This window comes from Tamandua tetradactyla, chromosome 1 (genome assembly GCF_023851605.1).
Source record: "Tamandua tetradactyla isolate mTamTet1 chromosome 1, mTamTet1.pri, whole genome shotgun sequence".
Classification (NCBI taxonomy): Eukaryota; Metazoa; Chordata; class Mammalia; order Pilosa; family Myrmecophagidae; genus Tamandua; species Tamandua tetradactyla.
This window is the reverse complement of record NC_135327.1, coordinates 171707308-171726157: the sequence shown is the minus strand read 5'-3', so window position 1 is coordinate 171726157 and position 18850 is coordinate 171707308. Positions and strand designations below refer to the sequence as shown.

Sequence of the window (18850 nt, the reverse complement as noted above, 5' to 3'; positions counted from 1 at the left end):
AATTAAGATTCTTATTTAGCAGATACAGAGATATCTGAAAAATTATACTATATAGAACTGTGAATATAATGTGAAACACCTACCAGAACTTTAATCCAGGCAGTCTAGCTAGAAGCTGAAACAATTTATAATATGTCCATAAAATGATTCAAAGAAGGCAACCATGTGAAAATGCCTTGAAAACTTAATCTATCTCCTCCTTTCCCTGAAGGCCCTGGTGCTGATAAAATAAATTACATCAAAATTATTCCAAAGTAACAGGCCATTTCCCAAATCTTTTCATGCTAGTTCTGCAATAATAAGACCACTAACATACTACAATAAAGACAAACTCGTCCTGAGCAGCTATATGCCATTTTGTTTAAAGGAAACAAAGAGATAGTAGTCTAAACAGAGTGAATTTAAAACTTGTTTGTTGTCTTTGCTTTTGAACTGGAGAAAAAAACGCTTCAAGCTTTTCAGTGAGTTAAATTCTAAAAGGAAGCAAATGCTATTAGGGAAAAAAAGTGAAAGATCTAGAACTGCTACTAGAAAGCAACTAAAGAGAATCATGAGGTTTTGACTGTTTATAAAAGCATTTAAAATAAACTTTCATCCATACATCCATCCAATCAATATTCACTGAGCCCTCACTATGGGCATGATATTGTGCCCTGTATTGGGGATGCAGCTGTGAGCAAATGAAACCTAATATGTGAGTGAAGAAGGGAGATCAAAAAGTAATCAGATATTTCACAATTAAAAAAAAGTCAATGGAAAATAACTGTTTTGCTTGTAATATGGAATTTGATTACAAATGCTACCACTGATTTCTTCTTCAAAGTATCAGGATCTTCCTAATTTCCTAATGCAGAAAGACTGAAATATAAGAGGAAATACAGGAAAAACTATAGTTCAGAAGAAAATATCATTCCCTCATGAGAAGACCCATCTTTACTACTGAACTGAGAACTAACAGCCAGTTGGCTATTTTAACCAGGGCCAAACGGTTTTCTTTAAAACATATTACTAATATTCTGATTAGCAAGAAAGAATAAATATGCTTTAATCTAAGAAACTCACCTCTCTTCTGGCAGATCACAAGATAGGTTGTTTGGTTTCAGTTGTGTCCACTCTCTGGTATTGAGGTCTAATTTGTGCAGATCTGTGCTGTAAATATAGCCAGTTGTCCCTCCAAAGACATAAAGGGAGCCATTGATGATAGCCATGGCCTGGATAATGGAGAAAGATGAATAAGACTGACTTGTTAACATTTGGTTAAAGAATATTAAACTTACTAGATAACCCCTAATCAGATTTTATAAAATTCTCTTGTATTTAGAAGACTTTTAAAGGCCTAAAGATTTTAGAGATCATAAAGATTAGTTTTAGAAAGTTAAAGCTTTGCTTAACTGGAAAGCAAATTCTACCTACAGATAGGTAAGTGGTTTGATGATCCTTAAGGATCCTAGCCAACCAAATAATTTATAGATTATAGACATGAACATTTCCATTGAAAGCTGCTTCTTTTTCTAAGAAGTCTGAAGGAAAATGCTCTCAAGAACAAGAAGCAGATATGAAAATAAGCCGCTAGAATCCCTGAAGTATGAAAGTTTAAAGGGGCAGTCCTAAGAATTTGACATTTTCTACCAAACCTTTGTTTGGTGTAAATTCAGCTATTGTTATGGTTACTTCTTAAGAGTTTAAATGCCTCCTGTGATGGGAATACAGAATTATCCAGTATGTGTCCCTTCAAAGTTAAAGTTCAGAAGCTGTTATTAGTACTAAACCAGGTAGTTTGGAAAGTAGCTGAAGCTTGGTCTTTTCAAGCTTAGCTCGTAAATCTCAAAGGGTCTCTGATGTACGGCTCCCTCTCTTTTTGGATATAACTTTTCATACTCAAGGCTTGAAGCATTGTGACCTAAACTAATCTCTCCAATGTTTTAGCTCAGATCTGAGTAAAAGTCTCTTAAGCAAGTGCAAATTATCCACTCTATTACTTAGATCAGAAAGTGCTTCAAAGAATCATATCATTCTAAAGATAACAGGATCCAGACCACACTGCAGTCCAATCTCTCAAGGGGAAGGATTCCACATTTAAAGGCCATCCAGGTCTAAACTGGATCAGAAACAAAAGGTGAGGGAGGAAATAGGAAAGGGGAAAGACAAGCAACCAGATTTACAAATTATAATTTCACATCAGAACTGAAAAAAATCAAATACCAACCACACTGAATTCATTTTCCATTAAAACTTTTTGGAAGCAATATTAATATTCTGATGTTGTCCCCAGAACTAAAAAAGTATGAACAAAGATATCCACCATGACTGGCCACAGATTGGTACCTGTCCATATATACGACTGGGTTTCTTCCCCCGACAGCTGAGTAAAGCCCATCTCTTATACTTCACATTACAGACATGGACATCATTGCCGTTGCTCTCACCAAATGGGATGCCTGTACCTCCAAACACTAAGAGGTTGTTTCCATGCAGCACAACTGGAGAAGGAGAAGCACAAATTCCATTTACATACTGGCTACATGCAATGTGTGCCCACATAAACTCAGAATATCTGAGAAACTAAAAGTCTGATTTAAAGCTCTCAGAAGATAGTTCAAACCACTGCTATCTAACTACTACAAAATTCTGCAGAAAAAGATCTAATTCACACTACACAGACAACATATCATTGTTAGGTGTGTAACATTTATTCAATACAAATATATATATATATATATATATTTTTTTTTATTATTATTTATTTTTTTTTCACATGGGCAGGCACCGGGTTTCAAACCCGGGTCTTCTGGCATGGCAGGCGAGAATTCTGCCACTGAGCCACCGTCGCATCACCCTCAATATATTTTTATAGAGTTCATTAAATACTGTGTATAACAATACCAAATTATATGCACTTCAGTATACCAGTACAGCTAAAGACAGTTTGAGTATGCTGCAAAGCAGAGGACAATGAAGTAACATCTTTGCCTTAGCAAAGACCCAGTGAAACTCAGGATGAAGGGATAAAAGGATCATTCTGTTTTTGCCAGGAGGTGACATCTATACTTTGAATTATGGTTTCTGTCATTGCTATCTTAACCCTCTACCAGGTAAAGAGAAACACCAATATCTGCTAGTGATGGTGTTCTCTTCTGTATCTCTTCTGTTCCTGCCACAACACACACACACACAAAATCATAAATAATTTCTCTTATGACAAATAATTTCAAAATATTGCTAATGTATTTATTTCAAAGACTTTTTTAAAAAAAAAAACAATTCAACTGATACAGTAGAGCAGTCAACACCATAGGCTCTAAAGCCAGTGAGACCTATTTTTGAAATTCAAGTGTGGTCTCAGAATTCACAACAACCCTATGAGGTAGGAACTATTATCACTTTCTCCATTTTTATGGATGATGAAACAGAGACAGAGAGTGGTTTAAATAACTTATGGACAGTTTCCTAAAAAGAACCTTGCCAAACTGGGATTCAATCCGAGGTAATCTGGCTGGAGCATGCATTCTTAACTACTATTCTTAGGGCTCTGTAAAGTTTCAATGTCCTCATTTTTACATACTTTTTTTTTTTTTCCCACGGGCAGGCACTGGGAACCGAACCCACGTCTCCAGCATGGCAGGTAAGAGTCAATGTCCTCATTTTTATAATGGCAATAGTTCCACAAGGATTAAATGGATAATGTGTGTGAAATACTATGCTCAAAGTTATCATTGTTAGAAACCCTATTTGTTGATGTTCTACTACATTCTGCCTACTATATATGTTATACTTTATATTTAGCCTTTTGAGATATTAATCACATTTTACAGGTAAGGAAATTGAAGCTAAAAATCATTTGACAAGTAAATGGTATATGGCTGGATTCAAACTTATGGCTATCTAATGTTCAAGTGATTATGAATCACCATGCTATATTATTACCACAGTAAAAGCCTATCCATTAATATATTTTCATCTTACTTCATTATTATAAATTACTGCATGGAACATGTGACATCGAACCTGGTCTCCCAGACCATTCATAAAGTCAAAAGTTTGGAACTGCTTGCACTCACGTGACATAGATGCCAGTTCTCGGGGCATATAGCCGTCTGTACCCATCTGGTGCCATACTCCTGTAGCAAAATGATACCTCCAAAGCTCCCTGAAGAGAGGATAGTCTTCATTATCTGGCCCTCCTGACTCATCATAATCTGGGTTATAACCTCCGAACACATATAGATTGGTATTATCTGCCACACACCGATGTCCACTTCGTGCTGGTGGAGGTCTGTGGCCTAGGAAAGACGAGGACAGTTTTCCACAGATGGTTCAGGAGGTTAAAAGCCCAGACCAAATTAGAAAACAACCCACATTAATTAAAAAAGGGATCAGCAACGATTTATAACATGATTGTACTTTTTATTTGCTTAGATAATTTTATATATACCATTCATACATACTACTTAAGATTTTAAAGAGCTAGTCTCTATTTCTATTTCATATGCCTATTTTCAGAATTTAATAATAAAAAGATTTTTCCCAAGTGAGGCAAAAGAGCATTAAAAACTCTCTTCCATGAGAACTGACTACTTGGAATTTTCAAGAAAAGTAGGAGGGATTTAATAATCCAAAAGCTAAAAGGACAAATTTTCTTATTTTCTGAGAAGAGAAAAAAACACAGGCCAACTAAATTAAACTGTGAATATCAGAGAAACACATCACAAATGTGAATGAGTCATGTATAAATAAAAATACATACATAAAACTTATGATTTCCCCCCACAATATATAATTATACACTTAGAAAGGAAACTGGTTTTCAAAGAGTTATAGCAAAATTTAGAATTTAAATATTACTCCAGATATTATGGCAGTTAACGAAGAATAGTCTCATATTTATGTCAAAGAGTATTGATCATCCTATTAAGAGTGTTACTAAGAAAAACTATTTCTACAATTTATATTTGAAAGTTTTCTAAAGTTCAAATTATATCAACTAGCTCACTATAAATTACTTCGAGTATTTTAGAATGAAAACCAAAAAACCTAACACTTTTATATTATTTCTATTCTCCTTTCAAATTTTTTATACCAATCTATACATACGCTTGCAAAGCTCTAGAAGCAATGATGCTTAAGTATATAATGATGGACTAAGAAGCTACTATAGTTGTCTGTTACCCTAAAGACATATCTACTTTCAAATGTTGTTAATAGATAAAAGTATATTAGTTAATATTTAGGCCAATGTTAGACACTTAATATTTGTTTTATATATATAAATATTTATCACTACCCTAACAGAAGTTTTATTTTTTTTAATCAAAATCCCACTTTCTTGGGTATGCTTTAAGGAAGAACTAAAAATTAATTCTGCACAGATCTTGAGCAACAACAACAAAAAGGTAACTGTGAAACACTGAGCCACTCAAATTCAACCTGTCAGTCCTATTTGAGACTAATGGTTCCTTAGTGCTCAGGTATGAAGTTCTCTGTGCAGCATTTAGAGCCTTTCACTAGCTAGCCTTGACCTAGCTTATCTTTCACACTCACTCCTGCCTGCTTAATTGAGCATATCTCTTTGCCTGAAAATCCTAGGGTAATTCCCTTCTACCTCAGTCTAGTCTATCTATCCTTCAATCTCCAGTTGTGGAAATGCCTCCCATATATCCCATACAGCTCTTTCTCTGTGAAAAAACCATAGGGCCTTGGGGCCAACCAAATCAATAAGCAGAGCCCTCAATCTTGTGGTTTGCCCTGATGAAACTTATCCCTGCAAAAGACAGGCTAAGCCTACTTAAAATCAGGCCTAAGAGTCACCCCCAGAGAACCTCTTTTACAGCTTAGATGTGGCCTCTCTCTCTAAGCCAACACGGCGAGCGAACTCACTGCCCTCCCCCTCTCTATGTGGGACATGACTCCCAGGGGTGTAAACCTCCCTGGCTACACAAATCCTAGGACATAAATCCTAGGATGAGCTGGGACTCAGCATCAAGGGACTGAGAAAACCTTCTTGACCAAAAGGGGGAAGAGACAAATGAGATAAAGTGTCAGTGCTACTTCAAACAGAATCGAGCGGTTATCCTGGAGGTCATTCTCATGCATTATAAGGAAACCCGTTTTTAATTTAATGTGTATTAGAGAGGCTATAGAGAAGTACCTGAAACTTTAGAGATATGTTCCAATAGCCGTATTTCTTGAAGATGACTGTATGATACCGCTTTTGCAATGTGACTGTGTGATTCTAAAAACCTTGTGTCTAATGCTCCTTTTATCTATAGTATAGACAGATGAGTAAAAAATATGTCTAAGAAACAAACAAATAATAGGGGGAACAAAGGTTGAAATAAGTTGAATAGATTGAAATACTAGTGGTCAATGAGAGGAAGGGGTAAGGGGTATGGCACGTACGAGTTCTTTCCTTTTCCTTTCTTTCGCTTGGAGCGATGCAGATGTCCAAAAAAAATGATCATGGTGATGAATACACAACTATGTGATAATATTGTGAACCACTGATTGTAACCATGTCAAGAATGTTGGTATGTCTGTTTGTTGTTTACAATAAAAATGTTAAAAAACAACCACCACAAGGCCTTTACAGTTCACATCAATATCACTAAAATACTAGGCTAAACATATGCAATTAATGAAACTGTTACACCATACTTATGTAAATACATGAATAAATAGTAGGCAAATTATAATAAATGAACTTACTAATGAGCTGTGATTAACCTTAAAGAATTCAATTTCTTTTCACTTTTCGGACTCTCAAAACACAGAAAGTGTGGTGTGGAAGAAAGAGCAAAGGCTCCTAATAAAAATCTAGATTTGAATCCAGGCTCTTTCTAACTGCTATTTTGAGCAAATCACCGATCATTCCTGAGCCTGCTTCCTCATCTGTATATGGAGACGTATTACCATAGTTCACAGATATTATACTCATTATTATGTTAAATGTTTATTGCTTTATGTTTGTTGGCTTATACATTTTGGTAATATATGAATATTGGTTTATATATCTATCATTCCAGGAGTCTGTCTTTCTATTCACTCAGTTAAGGCTGTGCCTGAACCACAGAAGATACTCAACAAAGTTGAAAGTCAGTTAATTTGGCATTTAATTTTTCTCTACTTATTTTATCAGTTTGTTTTTCTTCTCCAAATGGATTATAAGCTCCTCAAGGGCAAAGATCATGGTTAAGAATTAACCTGCATCACTCACACACAACACCTACTACAGTTGGATATGTATCAGATACTACAAGTTTTGTTGATTTTCACTTCAGGTCAAAGTAAACAGTGACAAAGATGATCAAAAAAAGTACACAACTTTAAGTGAACGCTGACATTATGCTGATGACATATATGATTTAGGGAACAGGTGTTGAATTATGCAATGGTCTTCTCCCCAAGACAAAAATGCTCCTAAGAATGAGCCAAATTTGAAACAAAAACAGAATAGTTACGGTCAACAGATAGAAACTCTAAGAATCTCTATAGTGAATTTGCTTTTTTACCTGGAGTCAATGAATAATTTTTAAAACCGCTTTGGGCAAATGTGAAAAGAACTATAACATATTCTAGGATTTTCTCAAAATGGCTGTATAGCAGACCCTTGTAAGTTTATTGCCTATTTTTGCGAGCAAATGTAACTCACGTGGATCACATACTGAGTTGTCAGTAGTTTTATACTTATCTACTCATTCATTAAGTATTATTGGACACTTGTTACATACCTGGCAATGTGCTAGGTGTTAGGAATACAATGACAAGTCAATTACTACCTCTGTTCTCTAAAGCTTACTTACTGTCTAGTCCTGCACTGTCCAACATGGTAGCCACTAGGCACATATAGCTACTGAGCACTTGAAATGTGACTTGTCCAAGTTGAGACATGCTTTAAATGTAAAATGCCTACTGGGCTTCAAAGACTTAGTATGACAAAAGGAATATAAAATTTAATTTTTATATTATTTGTTGAAATGTTATTTTTTATATAATGGGTTAAATAAGATATTATTAAAAATAAATACTTTTTAATGTGGCTACGAGTACATTTAAAATTTTGTGACTTCCACAGTATTTCACCAATCTAGTCCAATTGCTGATTTTTGTTAATTTGGTGATCTATACAAATTAAACTGCTGGGTGAAAAGCACCTGGTCAATGCTCTATAAATATTAAACATCCTGTCAAGGAACCTTATAGCTGGGAGTAAAGCGGTACCTCCTCTTTCTCTCTAGTTGCTAACTACAGATTTCTTTGTACATACATATACATCAAAATATTTACATTCAGAGAGATTAACACACTGGAAAATCAGTCATGGTTAGTGTCATGAAGACCAAGCATTAATTTTTATTATGTAGATTAGAACAGAGACTCATCACCCTTGACAGAAATGAAACTAGTTTTAGAGTATAATGTAGCTCTCTGAATCCTACCCCAAATTTTCCATGTACTAATCCCAACTTTCTGAAAAAAGTACTTGTTACTAATAAAATCACCCAATAAAATCGGCTACCTAGTTCAGGAACTTCCATTAGTAAACGTAAAAGTCAAAAATTAAAACTGAACCTGTTTGCAGAGGTGAACTTGTATTGTAATATCTAAAAGGGAACATCCAGCTACGGATTGTGTAACTGTGATGTCTGAGCCATCTTTTCTCTTTCATGTGCTAACCATGTCACAAACACTTGTTCTTTTCCCCATGGAGTAAGGAGGGACTTGCAGTAACCAGGAAAATAGGTTTTGGTTTCTAGCCCAAGGGCAGTGAGAAGTTAAGTTTCTGAGATGACAGCTGATTTGCTTATTGCCAATTTTTTCACTTTTACAAACGTATTGTAACAAAGATTCCTCCATGTATATAGACAAACGAATATCTGTATATTTCTGGAAACAGAATTTCTGGATCAAAGGAATATGCATTTTAAATTGTTATAGATAAAATACTGTTACAGAGCCACATTGCTCTCCAAAAAGACTGGACCCATTTATATTCCCAGCAGTGGTGTACAGAAGTACCTATTTTTTCATGTCCTCTTCAATCTTTTTAATTTATGCCAATCTTTTTAATTTGTACAAATTGCTGTCAGGAAATAGCATTTCCCTGATTTTACTAGTTAACAAATTTATTGGCCCATTTATATTTCTTCTTTTGGGAACTGCCTAATATATACTTTGCCCACCTGTTCCATTTGGTTGTTTGTCTTCTCACAGATTTGTAGAAATGCTTTCTTTCTTTCTTCTGGCCTGCCAGTTGTCTTTTAATTTTGTTTATGGTATCTTTTACAGATAGAAGTTGTGTGTGATTGGATCTCTCAGTCTTTTATTTTATGGCTCCTTTGCTTTATAACCCATTTAGGATAGTATTTTCTGCAGCACCATTATAAAAATATTCTCACTTTCTAATAATACTATACTCTTGACTTTTACATTCAGAACTTGAATACACCCAGTCATTATTTTTGTGTATTGCATGAGTTGGGCTCTAATCTTTCCCAAAAAGTGGATGTTCCCACATCATTTATGTTAAAACTATCCCTTCAACACTGATGCTCCCTTTATAATACACTAAGCTGACATCTTCTCGTACAGAATTAGAAAATCCCAATATTCAGGTTTAATCACTACGGAAACAAAATCTGTGCTCTTCAAGAATGCATATAATCAAAACAAATCAACGTCACAGAATCTCAAATGCAAAGGCTTGTGGATAAAGTAGCATATAGCATTTAATGCTTAACAAGGCTATGTGTTACAGAACATTTTGTGGTGAGACTGCATTTTTAAGAAGGAAAAACCTTTATTACTAAAAGCATTAATTAGTTATAAATATCAAATAGCTTAAAGGACAAATTTAGTTTACATGGTTGCTTTTTTCCAAATATATAGCCCATTATTACCTCTACCCGAGGAGACACGTGTTCTGTTGTGTACCTAGGTGACTTCAGAAAAGCCAAGGATCACTGATCCAGTGGGTTCCCACCCCCAACCAGCAGGCAGAACTATTTTACTGGTCGCAGAATCCAAGTTGGTCATGCAGAAGAAATTCATTCATTCCCACATACTTGACAGCCTTCAAACACTACCTAGTTCTATGTATCCTAAAATATTATATATATGCATGAACTCTGGGTTTCATTCAGTTCAACAGTCTATTCATCTATTCTTATACCATAACCATACTGTTGTAATTATTATAACTTTAAAGTATCTTTCAACATCTAGCAGGGCAAATTTCCCTTCATGTAATTTTTAAAAAACCTTCTGAACTATTCTTCTCCATTTACTCTTGCAATTAATTTTATTTTAGAGTCAGTTTGCTAATCTATACAGTCTCCTAGGCAGACTTATCCAAATGATCAAAATTAACATCACTAGTATGAGACAAATGAACATCATGGACCTCCTGACATGATCCAATGATAACTTCAGTGGTATTCCTGCTAAAAATAACTTGATTGTAATTATGAGGAAAAAATGAGACAAACCCCAAACCAAGGGACATTCTACAGTATAACTAGTCTGCACTCTTTCAAAATATCAATGTCAAAAAAGACTAAGACAGGCTGAGAAACTGTTCAAGACTGAGGGAGGCTAAAGATACATGACAACTAAATGAAAAACGTGATCTGGGATTTTCTTTTGCTTTATAAAGGACATTATTGGGATAACTGGCAAAATCTGAAATAAGGTCTGTAAATTAGATACTCATGCTAATTTTATCCATCACTTGTAGTATCAATGATACTAGCTTCCTGATTTTGATACTTGTTCTGAACTGTAAGAGAATGCTCTTGTATTCAGGAATATACACTAAAATATTTTAAAAATAAAGGGTTATCATGTCTGCAACTTACTTTCAAATGTTTCAAAAAGAAAACCAGTACTGTGTGTGGTTTCTCCTCTCTACATAGGAGAAAGCAGAGAGGAGAAAAGAGAGTGAAGAGATGGAAAGAACAAAACAAATGAGAGGGAAAAAAAGTTAACTTTTGGGAATCTGGGAGAAAGACATAAGAGAAATATTAACCATTCTTGCAACTTTTCTGTAAACCTGAAATTATATCAAAGTGAAAGTTAAAAAAATTTTAAAGCACCTCAGAGATTTTATTCAGGATTACTTGGGGAAAATCAATATTACCTCAACACTGAGTCTTTCTAAAGAACATAATCTCTAGTCATTTATTTTGGTCTTCTTTGATATCTTTCCATAGTTACATTGTTTTCTTCTTGTTTTTGATGTCTAAGTAATATAATTTTCAACTTGATTGAGTAAACATCTCTTCTGTTTTTGTTTTCTAGTTGGTTGTTATAAGATCTATCTTTGTAAGTTCAAATGTAACCCAGGCATCTTACTGAACTCTAGTATTAGTCATCTTCAGTCAATTATTATGAATTTTATTGAAAAACAATCATATTATCTGCCATGAATGAAAACGTTCAGCTTTTTCTTTTCAATATATGTATAATTTTCCCCTCTGGTCTTCATCTGTACTGGCTAAAACCTCCAGAACAAGGCCAAACAGTAGAGGTGATAGTGGGCACCTCTGTCTCGTTCTTGATTTTAATGAAGATACCGCTAATGTTTCACCATTATGATGTTTGCTATAGGTTTCTTATAGATATTCAATCAATAAAACATATATTCTTTTATCCCTGGATGCTAAGAATTCTTTATTAGGAATGGATATGGATTTTTTTTTAATAAAAAGTTTATTGAAATACAACAAATAGAAAAGTTCATATAAGGGTTGAGCTCAAGACTTTTACCAAACTAAACACACCACATTATCAAATTTTAAAAATTTTCTTTTGGTATGTATCAGGAAAATCACTTTTTCCTTTAACCCAACAAAACAGTAAACTAAATATATTCTACAGATAAACCTGCTTGCCTTTTTTCTTTCCTTTTTATTTAGATTTATTCAAGTCAAGATAATGAATCAATAATAGATTCATTATTCAAAAAAGAAAAACCCAAACTCCTTAGAGCCCCCAATTATTGATATTTAGTATTGATGTGATACCTTTCTTATAACTGATGCAAGAATATTATTATATTACAGTTAAATGACTTAGTGAACTCAACTTGACTTGTGAACTTGAATAAATGACTTGAATAAATATATATATTTATATATATTTTTATATATAATTATATATTTTAAATGTATTATTATCTTATATATTTTAAATGTATTATTCTTTTTCTTTAAAGCAGTTTTATTCACACACCATACAATTCATCTAACATGTATAATCACTGGTTCGCAGTATAAGCACAGAGTTGTGCTTTCATCCCCACGATCAATTTGAGAACATTTTCATTGCTCAAAAAAGAAAAACCCAAACTCCTTAGAGCCCCCAATTATTGATATTTAGTATTGATGTGATACCTTTCTTATAACTGATGCAAGAATATTATTATATTACAGTTAAATATAGTCCATAGTTTGCATTAGGTGTATTTTTCCCATATAGCATCCTGTAATTAACACCTTGTAACAGTGACATACATTTGTTCTAGCTGATGAAAGAACATTCTTATATATGTACTATTAACCACCTTCATTGTCCATAACAGAGTTCACTATGTTATATAGTCTTGTGTTTCATCCTTTAGTTTTTCTTCTGATGACATACATGACCCTAAACTTCCCCTTTCAACCACAATCACATGCATGATTCAGTGCTATTAATTACACTCACAATTTTTTTTTTAATGTGCTACCATCACTATCCATTTTTCCAAATATCTACAATCAACCTTATTTGAAAAACTGCACAAATTAAGCATTAGTTCCCTATTCTCTACCCTCATTCTATTTTGTGGTAACTTATATTTTAGATATTAACTCCATGAGTTTGCTCATTATATTGCATTCATATTAGTGAGATCATACTAATGGCTCATTTCACTCAATATGATGTCCTCAGCCTTTATCAATGTTGTTGCACGATCAGGTCTTCATTTCTTCTTATGGCTGAACAATATTCTATCGTATGTATATTCTACAATTTGTTTATCCATTCATCAGTTGATGGACATTCATCAGTGATGGAAGCATATCTTTTGGCAATTGTGAATAATGTAGCTATGAATATAGGGATGCAAATGTCTGTTCACATCCCTGCTTTCAGTTCTGAGTATATACCTAGTAGTGGGATTGTTGGATCATGTGACAGTCCTATACTCAGCCTGCTGAGGAACTTCCAAACTGTCTTCCACATCAGCTGTACCATTTTATAACCCCACCAGCAGCGGATAAGTGTTCCTATTTCTCCACATCCTCTCCAGCACTTGTAGTTTTCTGTCTGTTTAATAGTGGCCATTCTAGTGTGAAGTTATCTCATTGTGGTTTGATGTGTATTTCTTTTCCTAAAAGCTAGCAATGTTGAGCATCTTTTCATATGCTCTTTACCCATTTGCATTTCCTCTTTGTAAAAATGTCTATTTTGCCCATTTTAAAAACTGGGTTGTCTGTCTTTTTATTGTTCAGTTGCAGGCTTTCTTTATACATCTGGATATTAAACACTAATCAGATATGTGATTTCCAAATAATCTCCCCCATTCACCAGGCTGCCTTTCACCTTTTTGAAAAAGCCCTTTGAAGCTCAAAAGTATTCAGTTTTGAGGGAGTCCCATTTGTATATTTTTTCTCCCACTGCTTATGCTTTGGGTATAAGGTCTAAGAAGCCACCTCCCACCACAAGATCTTGAAGATGCTTCCCTACATTTTTTTCTAGGAGTTTTATGGTCCTAGCTTTAATGTTTAGGTCTTTGATCCATTTTGAGTTAATTTTTGTATAAGGTGTGAGGTAGGGGTTCCTTTTCATTCTTTTGGATATGGATATCCAGTTCTCCCAGCAGCATTTGTTGAAGACACTGTTCTGTCCCAGGTGAGTAGACTTGGCTGCCTTGTCAAAAATCAACTGACCATATGTGAAGGTTTATTTCTTTTTTTTTTCTTTTTTTTTTTTTTTTACACGGGCAGGCACCGGGAAAAGAACCTGGGTCCTCGGGCATGGCAGGCAAGCACTCTCACCTGCTGAGCCACCGTGGCCCTGTGAAGGTCTATTTCTGAACTCTCAATTTGATTCCACTGATCAACAGATCTACCATTATGCCAGTATCACGCTGTTTTTTTTTTTTTTTCTTGCTTTAATCTGTATTGAAATATTTGTTTTTGTTTATAGGGAATAATCAAAGAAAATGACATAGTTTTACATCTGCTAGGTCATGTGAATTACAATAAACACACTTTTGGAATGGAGTATAGATTTAAAAATAAAAAACAAACTTTAAAAATACTTTATATTTACCTCATTTTTGAGAAAAGCTTTCATTTCTTTTCTCCATTTTAGCTTTAAATAATTATTCAAATATTCTAACATCAATTTTGTTTTCTGGATATTTAGAAGTCATATTCCTCAATGGAGACTCCCTTTTAATTTATAACTAGTACACAGAGTCTAGATTTAATTTGAATTCTCACTTGATTTGGTACCACTATTAGGAGTATAGTTTCAGTAACAATTAGATTTTTAAACATATATAAACATTACTTCAACCATTTTATCATGTGGCCATTAAATCTTTCCTTTTGGGTAGTGCCTGGTCTAATCTTTAATACAGTCTTCTACTGCGGTGTCCATCTTTTCTTACTGATTTGTACAAATTCTTTGTATATGCTTAAGATAAGGACCTTCACTTTTCACCTTATGCATTTCCATATTATCTGAAATTTTCTCTTTAAAAAATTGTTATGCTTGGAAATTTTTTTTAAAAAAAGGAATGAATACATAGACTTGGCACCCTACCCTGTGAAATAAGATCTTCAGAACTTTTTTCATTTTTTATAGGAAATTGCAGGTTTACAGAAAAATGCATAAAATACAGAGCTCCCATATTCTATCCTATGATTAGCACTTTGCACTAGTGTGTACATTTGCTACAATTGATGAAAGAACATTTTTACAATTGTATAAATATAGTCCATGGTTTAGTCTGGGTTCACTGTTTGTGTTGTATGTCCTATCAATATATTTTTTAAAAAACATTTTTATTCTAATTACATACATATAACCTAAAATTTAACCTTTTAACTACCTTCAATGCATATTTCAGTTCGTTACCATCACCACTATCCAATACCATAACTTCCTCATCACCCCAAATAGAAACTCTGTATAATGTAAGCATTAACTTTCCATTTAGTATCCCCACTGTGATCCCTAGTAACCTAAAATCTATTTTCTGACTATAAATTTCTTATTGTGATTATTTCATATAAATGAGATCATACAATATTTGTCCTTTTGTGTCTGCCTTACTTCATTCAACATGATGTCTACAAGGTTTATCAATGTTGTCACATGTATCAGGACTTCATTTTTTATAGCTGAATAATATTCCATTGTGTATATATACCACATTTTGATTAAACATTCATCAGCTGATAGATACTTTGGTTACTTCCATCTTTTGGCAATTGTGAATAATGCCACTATGGAGATCAGTGGGAAAATATCTACTCAAGTCCCTGCTTTCAATTCTTTTGAGTATATACCTAGAAGTGGAATTGCTGGGTCATATGGTAAATCTATATTTAACTTTGAGAAACTGCCAAACTGTCTTCTACAGCAGCTGCACCATTTTACATTCCCACCAACAATGAATGAGTGTTCCTATTTCTCCACATTCTCTCCAGCAATTATAATTTTTTAAAAATATAGTGGTTGGGTGGGCCACGGTGGCTCAGCAGGTAGGAATGCTTGCCTGCGATGCCAGAGGACCCGGGTTCGATTTCCGGTGCCTGCCCATGTAAAAAAAAACTACAGTGGTCATTCTAGTGGGTCTGAAATACCTCATTGTGGTTTTGATTTGTATTTCCCTAATGGCTAATGATGTTGAGCATCTTTTCATATGCTTACTGCCCATTTTATACACCTTTTCTGCTTTAAGAAACATCTATGCAAGTCTTTTGCCCATTTTAAAATTAGCTTGCCTTTTTGTTGTTGAGTTGTAGGATTTCTTTATATTCTGGATATTAAGCCCTTATCAGATGTTCCAAATATTTTCTCTCACCGAGTATGTTGTCATTTTACTTTCATGATGAAGTACTTTGATGTACAGAAGTTTTAAAGTTTAGTGAGGTCTTATTCATCTATTTTGTTGTTGTTGTTGTCTTTTGTTGCTTGTGCTTTCAGAAGTCTCAGAAGCCACTGTCTAACAAAAGGTCCTAAAGATGCTTCCCTATATTTTCTTCTAGGAGTTTTATAGTTTTTGTTCTTATATTTAGGTCTCTGATCCATTTTTAATTAACTTTTGTATATGGTGTTCTAGTTTGGTAGCTGCCAGAATCCAACACACCAGAGATGGATTGGCTTTTAATGAAAGGGGATTCATTTCATTAGTTCTTCAGAGGAAAGGCAGCTAACTATCAACTGAGGTTCTTTCTTATGTGGGAAGGCACAGGGCAATCTCTGCTGGCCTTCTCTACAAGCCTCTGGGTTCCAACAGCTTTCCCCAGGGTGATTTCTTTCTGTATCTCCAAAGGCCTGGGCTGAGCTGCGAGTGCTGAGATGAGGTATGCTGAGCTTCTTGGGCTGTGCTACGTTGTGCTCTCTCATTTACGCACCAGCCAATTAAATTAATCATTGCAGCAGGCACACCTCCTAGCCGACTGTAAATGTAATGAACAACAGATGAGGTTCACGCACCATTGGCTCATGTCCACAGCAACAGAACTAGGTGCCTTCACCTGGCCAAGCTGACAACTGAATCTAACTACCACATATGGTATGATGTAGAGGTCCATTTTTTTTTTTTTTTTGCAAATGAAGATCTAGTTTTCCTATACCATTTGTTGACGAGACTATTCTTTCTGACTTGAGTGGACTTGGCACCCTTGCCAATATCAGTTGGCCATAAATGTGAAGGCTAATTTCTGAACTGTTAATTTGATTCCACTGGTCTATGTCTGTCCTTGTGCCAGTATCATGTTGTTTTGATTACTGTGGCTTTGTTTTAAGATAGGGAGATGTGAGTTCTCCAACTTCTTTTTACGGATGGCTTTGGCTATTTAAGGCTCCTAACCCTTCCATGTAAACTTAATTATTTGGTTTTCCATTTCTGCAAAGGCAGCTGTTGGCATTTCTACTGGAATTTCATTAAATCTATAAATCGCTTTGGGTAGAATGGACATCTTAATGATGTTTAATCTTTCAATCCATGAATATGGAATATCCTTCCTTCTATTTAGGTCTTCTTTTATTTCTTTTGGCAATGCTTTGCAGTTTTCTGTGTACAAGTCCTTGACATCCTTGGTTAGATTTAGTCCTAGATTTTTTGTGTGTGTATGCTGTATGGCGGGGTCACATTTCTTCTCTTTTCATATGAGCAACCTGTTATTGCAACACTATTTGTTGAATTTTTGCTGTTGTTGTTTTTGTTGGTTTCTTATTTGCTTGTTTTGGGGAAGTGCAGGGGCTGGGAATAGAACTGGGTCTCCCACATGGCAGATAAGAATTCTACCACTGAATACTCTTGCACCCCACAAGATATTTGATTTTTTTAGTTGCTTTTGTACATGGAATTTTTTTCTTGATTTCTTCTTCAGATTGTTTATTACTAGTGTATAGAAACTACTGATTTTTGTATGTAGATCTTATACCCCACCATTTTGCTGAATTAATTATTAGCTTTTGGAACTCTGTTGTGGGTTTTTCAGAATTTTCTGTATATAGGATCATGTTATCTGTAAATAGGGAAAGTTTTACTTCTTCCTTTCCAACATGGATGACATTTATTTCTTTTTCTTGCCTAATTACTCTGGCTAGAACTTCTAGCACAATGCTGAATAACAGTGATGACAGTGGGCATCCTTATCTTGTTCTGATCTTAGGACAAAAGATTAGAGAGACTTTTGGTCTTTCACCCTTAAGTATCATGTTAGTTTTGCGTTCTTTGTATATGTGCCCTTTATCATGTTGAACTTTAGCACATTTTTAAGCTATCTGAGATTTTAGTTCTAAAATTTATATATTTTTAGGTATCTGTAAAATATATTGACTGTGATGCTTAATGTTTCTTAGCAATTACATTAAGCCTCACAGTCACTTCATTTTCATAAGCCTGTGTTTTACTAGTTTCGCTGTACATCACTGCTTCTTATACACTATACCTTCCTCTTTCTTGTAATTGTTTTTCATTTTGCTGTGAATATACTTCAACTAATTTTCACATGCAAAAAAAAGGTATATGGGTAGCAACCTTTCTTATTTTGACTCCCATTGTCTTAATTTCCTTGATGCTAAAGCAAATACCATTCAATGGGGTGACTTAAACAACAAGAATTTCAGTGGTAGAATGCTTGCCTGCCATGCAAGAGACCCAGGTTTGATTCCTGGCCCATGCATCAAAAGATTAAAAAAAACTTTTTTTTAAGAATTTACCAGCTCATGGTTTTGAGGCTAGGATAAATCCAAATCAAGGCATCACCTATGTGATATTTTCATCCTAAAAAATGGCATTCTGGGGCTGGCTCAGTGATCCTTGGTCACTGGCTTCTCACATGGTACAATACCTATAGCCACCTCTTCTGAGGTCTCCCTTCTCTTCTGGGTCAAGCTGACCTTCAGCTCTTGCTTCCTGTGGCTTTCTCTATATATGCCTAAATTTTGTTCCACTTATAAAGGACTCCAGTAACAAGATTAAGACCCATCCTGACTGCATTGGGCCACACCTTAACTGAAAGGGCTGACTTATGATGGATTCATACCCAAATGGAATGGATTAAGTTTAAGAATCTGGGGTACATAGCTCCAAACCACCACACCACTTAAACAACAGTGAAGC

At 34.6% G+C, this 18850-nt stretch overlaps 1 protein-coding gene across 2 annotated transcripts in view; it reads right to left on the bottom strand.

Annotated features, from left to right (window-relative positions):
• The window catches only part of KLHDC10 (kelch domain containing 10), a 65215-nt gene that overhangs the window by 6008 nt on the left and 40357 nt on the right, over window positions 1–18850 (bottom strand). For both annotated transcript variants that reach the window (XM_077131175.1, XM_077131258.1), the window contains 3 exons: window positions 4059–4280; window positions 2326–2480; window positions 1063–1211 (listed from right to left, as the gene is read on the bottom strand). In XM_077131175.1, the coding sequence (XP_076987290.1) occupies window positions 1063–1211; window positions 2326–2480; window positions 4059–4280 (526 nt within the window). The remainder of the gene's footprint in view (window positions 1–1062; window positions 1212–2325; window positions 2481–4058; window positions 4281–18850) is intronic.